At 36.4% G+C, this 9,397-nt stretch overlaps 1 protein-coding gene across 1 annotated transcript; it reads left to right on the forward strand.

The window, feature by feature from the left end:
- The first annotated feature begins 2,939 nt into the window (after positions 1 to 2,939).
- LOC113751587 (putative late blight resistance protein homolog R1B-23) lies at positions 2,940 to 7,867 on the forward strand. The gene is made up of 2 exons (XM_027295639.1): positions 2,940 to 3,491; positions 5,006 to 7,867. The coding sequence occupies exons 1-2, from the start codon at positions 3,051 to 3,053 to the stop codon at positions 7,310 to 7,312; spliced, it is 2,748 nt and encodes a 915-aa protein (XP_027151440.1). The 5' UTR covers positions 2,940 to 3,050; the 3' UTR covers positions 7,313 to 7,867.
- The last annotated feature ends 1,530 nt before the right edge of the window (positions 7,868 to 9,397 follow it).

A 9,397-nucleotide genomic window follows, 5' to 3' on the forward strand; every position in this document is an offset into this window, starting at 1 on the left:
GGAGCAGGTTCCGTGGCCACTTGTTCAAAATCTATTGACACTCCGTTAACCGTGAAATCATAACAAGTCCAGTAAAGCCCCACTTAACTCCAATCTCCATCCACCAATCAACCCCTTGCCGGGTCCGAACTCCAAATTAATAGTGATGGTAATACTCGAGTATACCGAATCCAGTGGACTATATTCAAAGGATTATACAGTAAACAATAAACAATAAACAGTAGCTATGGTTCGTCAGTCTTCCCGACCAAACCTTTACCGACTCGATTCGACTGACTAACCAATAGGGTAAGGATCCCAGGCAGTATTCAAGTTGTACACACGTATATCAAGTCAATAATAACTAATAAGCAGTAATAAGTCACATTAGGGCAAGTGCGATAAAGTACACCCTTGCTAGTCCAAACAAGTCAAGTATTTCATTCAAATATCAAGTTCAATCATGCACTTGGAAACACTCACCAATGAGTTATTACTTTTCAAAATCACGCTCAAGTTCAACTCCCTGACTGGAGTCCAAATCTGCGATAAAATAACGTTTAACAGTTTGCAATCAATTAGGATTCAAAATATAAGAGTTTCGCATAAAGAAAATCAAGTAAATAGAACTCATTTAAGTAGTATTCATTTTACTTATCAAATTTTAGAAAATTCATACTCGCTCTTTTGGTTTCGATAAAAAAGCGATTAAAACGTTTACGTTCGTAACTTGGCGGAAGAAACTAGGAAATAGTGTTTAAAATGGTCACTACTTTGTCTTTGAAAACTATGCACTTTTGAGCCAAAATTTTCGCTTATAAGTTACCCACAAGATCAACTTAAACATCCCTACATAACTAAGTCCCAAATCACTCACAAGTCACACACTTATTTCCATATTCACTCACTTATCCCAAGAAAGAAAAACCGGCAGCTTTTCCTTTGTATTTACCAATTTTTTCAGCCATTCAAGACTTCATTTTCTTTCCAAATCAGCCCAACTCATCCACCATAAGTAAACATATAAAGGTAGTTCTTAATCTAGGCCAAAAACCATCCAATTGTAACTCATTTTTAGCAAATAATCAACCAATACCAAAGCTGAAAATTTCTTAGCAAAGCTGGAATTTCTTCTTTTAAAACTAAAAAGTCATAATCATGCTACTAATCACCTCACAATTTCCATATCCAAACTCCATACCAACATAATATAGTTGAACAACATAAAGCAAGGATAAAATGGCAAAATCCTATCTGAAATTTCACTAATCCACATCAAAACTAGAAGATCATCCATAATATTCCAAGATTCAAGGCATCTACTCCTTATTTTGCTAAAATAAGAAAGAAAAAGGAAATTTTAGACCTATACCTTCCAAAACACTTGAAAAAAGTGAAAAACAAAAGTTTTCCTCTTCAAACAACTCCACAACAAGCTTCCTTAGCTCCTTGGTGCTAATTCAATCGGTTTAGATTTTGAGATTTCAATGCAAACAAGGCAAGATTCAAGGTAGGAATGGAAGTTTTTCTCCTCTTTTCTCCTCTCCTAGTTTTGGCCAAGCCAAGTAAGAAATGAAGCAAATTTGGTCCAAGGGAAAGATAAGGAGAAAGAAAGTTGTCTTAGTCAAACAACCCTTGGATCTTTGACACTTGGCAATGCCAAGTTTTCTCTCTTTTTTTTCTTTTCTTTCCTTTTCCTTAGTCAATAATGGTGGCTAACTTAACTCTTAAGGGTTAATTTAGGAAGGATTAGGTGAAATAAAAACAAGAAGATTAGGGTAAAAAAGTATTGGTTAAGTGGTGTACTCAATCGGTAACAAACGGTGCACGTCGATTCAAGTCTATTTTTCTTAATTCTCTTTTACTTGTGTTTTAACTTATGATTCACTAATTTATTATTAACATTTCTAATCACACACTTCCTCTTACCTAATACTCACTCTTATCCACCAAATTTAGTACACACACCTCACCAAGTGATCACACTACCAAAATGTGCAAAAACTCTAATTTGCTCTAACTATAAAAGCAAAAGTAGAATTCTCAATTCTATTATTTATTACAACTATTGAGAGAGTAAATTAGTAATAAAGGAATTATAAATTAACTTATTCAAAATAAGAGAGAATTATAAGAAAATATAAACAAATTTTCAAGTTGTCACAGACTCCATCTATCCGACGCCGTATACCGTTCAACACTCTTACTTTTGCAAAACCTTTTGATGAGTATTCGGTTTGGTATCTGTTTCGAAATTGACTATTCGGTCAAGGATACTCTCATCCAATTTAGCGATAACTTTTTGTAAGCGGCCTCGGATTGTCTTTGTTCCTTCATCCCTGTCAAAAATGATAAACTTTTACAAGTAAAATGGAACGAATTCACAAATCTTTTCAAAATTATTCAAAATATCAAATATTGTAAAAAATAGTCACTCATATTATTTTAAAAATTCAAAATTAACTATAAATGAACTAAAATATATACAAACTATTAAGTAAAATAGACACTTGTCACAAATTACAATTGATCTTATGACTTGTAAATAAGAGTCACCGTCTATATAGTCACAATTATATAGTCAAAATCGGTCTTTCAAATCACAAAATTAATTGTGATTATGTAGATGATGTGACCCTCCTTTACAAGTTACAAAATCAATTATAACTCGTAAATAAATGTTATTTATATTATTCATAACTTGAAAGCCGTACTTTTTATGACTACTTCCTATTTTATGTCATAAAAAATAGTTTTTTTTAGTGACTTGTAACTATTTGACAAGTCACTAAAACTTTAAATTCACCCGCCAATGCCATTACTAGCGAGGGTAGATTCCCAATAATTGTAGGTGAACTCGCGTGGTCCCTAATCACAAAAGCTACAACGACTTGGTGACTCTTTTTGAGTGTTGAGTCAACTCCTGATTCTCCTACTTTTTTATGCCCCAGGGCCAATAAGCATCAAATAGAATGAACTTTACCAAGTGTATTATTCCCTGCAGCCTCAAATCTCAATCTGGTAGCTAGTAGAAGAATAATTGAGTTAAAAAAGAAGAGGGATAGACATCGATGGAAACCGCTGTAGAATCTGCAGTTGGATTCCTCTTAGAAAATCTGTTGCAGTTAATTAAGGAGAATCGCGATTTGATAAGCGGTGCCGGTAGCAAAGTCACCGAACTCTCAGACAACCTTGATCTACTGAAGAGCTTCGTGACCACGTACACGGAAAAGCACTTCGAAAACGACATCCTGCAAAATTTGGCGAAGCAGATAAGGAGTCTCACGCATGAAGCTGAAGATGTCATTGAAGAATACATCTATTGTGTTGCACTGCATAAGAGCAGAGGGAGGGTTGAGAAGTTTATTCACTCGCCTGCATATGGATCCAGCGTACGGGCTGTCAGCAAAAAGATTCAAGATGTCAGTAATCGGGTGAAGGAAATGTATCAAAGGAATTTTTTGATCGGTGGGGATGCCTTCAACGCTGATAGAGTGGACAAAAAGCCCAAGGTAGAAATTGGTCTTATGTTTTGAAGACTTGATCTGCAATTTTGTGATTTTACTTTTGAAGTTTTGATCTGCTTTCTACTGCTCTTGATTAGTAACTCACTTAGCGTAGCAAATGTGGGTATAGCTAATTCTTCTTTTTTTTTTTTGTATAGTTTAACAAATTTCCTTGGTTAAACTATACAAGAACCCGTATACTTAGTCCAAGCAAAAGCCCATATACTTAATTTTCTTTTTGTTTCTTGGTTAATTAATTATTAAGGTATAATCACGTGAGTTTTTCTTATTATTCAAGGTTACGTGCTATTTTGTTTTTTTTTTTAAGAAATTTAATTTAACGAACATATGACTGCACATGACTAATTCTTTTAGTAATTGTAAAAATCTGTGAATTGTATTGAATCTGCTTCAAATTAATAACATTGGGGATCAGATTTATTTTCGCTGAAACTTAAGAGACTAAAATTGCATCGGGTACCAAAAATTTGGGATTAATTTATTTTTCTGAAACTTTAGGACCAAAATCATACAAGTACCAAAGATAAAGGACCAAAATTGCATTTCTCCCTTGTTTTTACTTGTGACATGGAACTTTAATCGTTAATACTTGAGCACCACCCTTTTGACTAGAGATAATTTCGGAAACATCCCCTAACGTTTATGGTAATATCACCTGGCACCTTTGAAGTTTCAAAAATAATACTCAACATCCAAATCATTGAGATGGAATCATTAATCACTATCATAGCATATGAATAGACAAAAATATTTTTGCTACTTTAACAAATTTTAGACAAAACATTATGGAACAAAAATGTTTAGGCAAAACATATGAATCTTATATTATAATCAATTTGGTAGAAAATTCAATATGAGGAAACAAAAGAAGATGGAATTGGGAGAAAAATATCTCTCTCTCATTAAATGATTATTATAAGAATATTTTAATGATACAATGTTGAGATTGTTACAAAAAGTATGATTTTAGGAGGGTTTAGTAATATTTTTTAAACTTCAGAAATGTCAAATGATATTAACATAAATCTCAGGGGAGTTTTTCAAAATTATCTCTAGTCAAAAGGGTGAGAAATATACCCTTTTACAAGTTTGAGAACAAAAATATGCACTTAATAATTGGAGGGCTAAAAATTGAGAAACTTTAATAGTTTAAGAGACATCCAGATTTTTGGTGCTTAAAACTTCATTTCGTTTGCAGTATCATTACTTTTTTTTTTTTTTAAATATCAAAGGAAAAAAAAAACTCGGTAATATCCTATGAAGTCAGAGTATTGAATGTAGTGTGATCATCAGTTACTGCTTTCCAAGTCAATTCTAATTGACCAACAATTCGGGATGACTTGAGTTGCACTACTGAAAAATTCACGGTTAAAACAAAGCAGCGTTTCTCGGAGAATTCTGTAATCATCAAAGTTTCTTTCTTTATTGAATCCTGATTAACCAACCTTGTCTGTTACAATGTAGCTTCACTCTAACATTTTTGTTGTTTATGTTAACAGCCTGGTGTTCCAGGGGCTGACAAAGTCATAGGTTTTGAGGATGCAGCCGCAGAAGTTATTGAACGTCTCACCGGTAAAAAATGGGATCAACAAAGAAAAACAGATTCAGAGCAGCAAAAGACCGAGATGAAGCACATGACTGAGGTAAAGCAGCAGATTGAATTGAAACGGATTGAGGATCTAGAAGTGGTTTCAATTGTTGGAATGCTTGGGTTGGGAAAAACGACACTTGCTAGAAAGGTTCTAATTGACCCTGTCATCGAGTACGAGTTTTTCACTCGTATATTTGTTGCCGTTTCTCAAGATTACGAGAAGAGGGAAGTGCTTCAAACTATTCTAGTCCAGGGTGGTTTCTTTAAGAACATCACAGAATTGAATGGAAAGTCTATTGAAGAATTAGAAAGACTGATTGGTGATAAGTTAAAGAGCAAATATTTGGTTGTCCTGGATGATGTGTGGACCAATGATGTATGGAAGCAACTCAAACCTGTTTTCCCCGACAACAAAAAGGGCAGCAGGGTGTTAATAACCACTCGGCACAAATTTGTGGCCGAGTACAGTAAATCAAAGATCAGACCCTATGACTTACGTTTCTTGTTTCCAGAAGAGAGTCGGGAATTACTTCGAACAAAGGTCTTTGATGAGAACAGATGTCCAGAGCACCTAGAGGAGATGGAAACAAACATTTTGGACAAGTGTAAAGGGCTACCACTAGCAATAGTGGTCACTGCTGGTATTCTTAGGAATAATCGAGAGAGAAAGGAATGGTGGGAGAAAGTGTTTCGTGGTGTGAGTAATTTAGTCGATGATGACCAGAAGCGAAGTGAGATGTTGATAAAATTGAGTTATGATCATTTGCCTTTCCAATTGAAACCATGTTTTCTGTACCTTGGGGTCTTTCCGGAAGATGTGGACATTCCAGTTTGGAAATTGTTGAGGTTGTGGATTGCGGAAGGGTTCATACAGCACATTCCAGATACAAGCTATGCAAGCTTGGAGGAAATAGCAGGGGAATACTTGAGGGAATTGGTTGACAGGAATCTAGTTATGGTCGCAGATAGAAGGTCAAATGATGAGATTAAGACATGTCGTGTCCATGACACGTTACGCCACTTTTGCAAGAAGAAGGCCATAGAAGAAAATCTGTTTCAAGAAATAAAATTGGATGAGCTTATTGGTCCATCTGCAAGCGCCTCTCTAAAAAATAGCCGTCGCTTGTGTGTTAGTGCCTACCTTTCAGATTACATTTCTAGAACTCCTTCTGCTCCTTGTGTACGCTCATTGTTGAGTTTAGCCAAGGATGAGAGTGCTCTGAGCAAGGAAGATTGCGCACTTATTGCTAAACCCTTCAAACTACTCAAAGTGCTGGATGTCAAATCCAGCAAGATTGTTGGTCGTTGTCCTGCAGAACTAGCTAAACTTGTTCTCTTGAAGTACATTGCCATAAATTGTGAGCTCAAGACCCTTCCAAAGAAGATGTCTAGCTTGCTTAACTTGCAAACTATCATTATTGACACAACATCCAGTAGCCTTGATATACAGCTAGACTTGTGGAAGATGACACAACTAAGGCATCTTCATGCTAATGCGTCGACTACCTTGCCTAAATGTCAGGAACAGACCATAATGGTAAATTTGCAGACCCTATCTACTATATCTCCTGAAAGTTGCACCACAGATGTGTTTAAAAGGACACCAAAACTCAAGAAACTGGGCATACGTGGGAATATAGGTCTTCTTGTGCAGCCCAGTAGGGAGTCTAGTTTGTCTGACGGTCTCTTACAACTGGAACTCCTTGAAAAATTGAAGCTGCATAATGATGATGTAACTTGCAAGTTGCAGGCCCTTCCATTCGAGCACAAGTTTCCAGCAAAGCTAACAAGGTTGAGTCTGCAAAGCACGAGTCTTGATTGGAGTCATATGTCAACTTTGGGGAAGTTGAAGTCTCTTGAGGTGCTTAAGTTGAAGGACAACGCCTTTAAGGGAAAGCATTGGGAGACAGAAGATGGGGGTTTTCGATATCTCAAAGTTTTGTTTATTGGAGCTACAGATTTAAAGGTTTGGAAAGCTAAGTCAAGTAATTTCCCTGAACTCAAAAGCCTTGTTCTCAAGCAGTGCAGAAATCTCGAGGCTATCCCATCTGACCTTGCAAATGCGAAAAGCCTCCAGGTGATTGACCTAGAACACACCAGCCAAACGGTGGTTGCCTCCGCAAAGAATATGCAGTTGCTGCAATTGCGAGTTCTCAGGCAGAAAAGGGACATCGAGACCAGCGAGCTCAAGGTCAAGATCTATCCTCCAGAGTAGAAAAAATACAAGTGCTTCCAAGTTCAAATCCCTTAAGAGGATACAATTGAGGTTAAAACAATGGTGATTCTTTAACTGATCCTCTTGGGAAGCACTTTAAAAAATGCCTTCTGTTCTTTTCTTATCTCTAGCAGGATATTGCCTGGTCTTGCATTCTGTTGCTCCAATCAAAATTTCTAGCCAGAGGTGCCGCAGATTCTAACTTTTAGTGTTTTCTTTTACCATTATGTACCAATAACAAAGCCAATTGCATGCGGACTTCTATCTCTTAAAATGTTCCCCTTTCTTTCCCATTCTTTTCAGCTAGTTTATTGTGATGGAGATAAGGCAACAGATGTTTTGGCCAACTGAGGAACAAGGTGTGGAGGTGCTCTTTCCCTCTGGGAACTCAACTGGATAAAATCCAGTTTGAAATATCATCTTGCGGGTATCGTGGTATGTTTTGTGTCCAATAAGGGAGTGGACAACACCTCTCAACATTGTTTCAGTGTATTGGTAATCAAGTTTGAACTGAATCTTGTTGTAATATCCGATGCATTTTCCAATTGTCTTCCATTTGAGTTGGTAACTTTCCTAACCAAAGAAAAGAACTATGATCTGATAAATTTGGTTACAAGTTCCTATGTTCGGCTCCTCAGCTTTGTGGTTAGCGGTCAAAGTTTCGCCTGAGTTGCAAGGCTAACAATAAAATGAAACATTTTGCACCTCCAAAGTCCACAGTCAATTGAACTATTATTTATTTTTCAAATAATTTGCGCATCATCATTATCTGGATATGTATTGTGTACAATTAACTAGTTTTTATAAAACTGCTTCTACTAGTCAATCTTATAGAACTGCTAAACCATTGTTACCCACCCCTGTATTGTCACTGCCCTCAAGTACTTAATATTTGTCAGGGAGAAACCTTTCAAGAGGATGAGCAGTGCAGAAATGAATGAGAAAAGGGCCAAGGGGTTATGTCTTTGGCATGATGAGAAAATGAGTTGGGGCACAAACGCAAGAAACAGCAGTTTTATAGACTGGTAGTTTGTGGTTACTATGACGAAGATGGGTTATATGAACAAGGGGTTGAATTGGAAGGAAAAAGGAGGGGAGGACGATGAAGGAAATCTGGCACAAATCTCAGTTAATGCAATGTCGACAATGGCAGTTCCCAGATTCAACACTAAGATGGTCACTAGACATGTGGGGAAGCAAGATATCCACATCGTCATTGATTGCTGCAGCACAAATGATTTTGTCAATCCAGATGTTGTGAGGAAATTAGGCTTGGGAACTGTGCAGGTAGCTCCATTGATACAGGAGGTGGCCAATGAATTAGAACCCAAAACTTCTAATTTCTGGGACCCATTGATTAATTTACCTCATCTACAATACATTGCCTCCACTGCAAAATATTGTACAGGGTACGTGCAAGAAAAGTGAAAGCCAGGTCTTCTCAACTGATATAACTAATTGGGTACTTCCATACCACGTTCAATCGTTTATTCTCCCCTGATAGTTTACTTCAATCACTTTGTAACAAGGCTTCCGTCCTTTAATCAAGATTTGTGTAGGGAAGTTTAAGTGAAGCTTTTCCTGAATTCAACATAATTTGGGGTTATACTGCTGAAAGTCGTCACCGATAGTAAATTTAGACTACTGTATATGATGAAGGGCCATAATCTAAATACCAAAATTGCAAAACAAAAACTTTCAAGTTTCAACTATTGCTATGAAAAGAGGTTTTCTGTTTAAAATCAACACAAATCATATACAGAAAAGTGAAATGTCATTGTGTTGGCTAAGAAGAGACTTTGTTAAGTTGTTCTTCTGCTTGCCTTTAGCCCACACAAAAGAAGTTAACTAGGTAGGCTGCAAAATTGAACAAAGTGTTCCCGCTGCATGAAATTATAGGAAAATTAACAAAAACGTGTTTTTGATATTGGATGATGAAGTACGTTTTATATATTGATGAATGTTAAATAATTGTAATGCAAATTCTTACAAAGGTAGATTATATTGAATTGATCTCGCATTTTCAAAGAGCAAGTAGTGCAAAACTGGTTGCCTGTCCTCATTATGCCCTGTAGTTAGACTCTC

The sequence above is a fragment of the Coffea eugenioides genome, chromosome 11 (genome assembly GCF_003713205.1).
Source record: "Coffea eugenioides isolate CCC68of chromosome 11, Ceug_1.0, whole genome shotgun sequence".
In the NCBI taxonomy this organism is placed as follows: domain Eukaryota; kingdom Viridiplantae; phylum Streptophyta; class Magnoliopsida; order Gentianales; family Rubiaceae; genus Coffea; species Coffea eugenioides.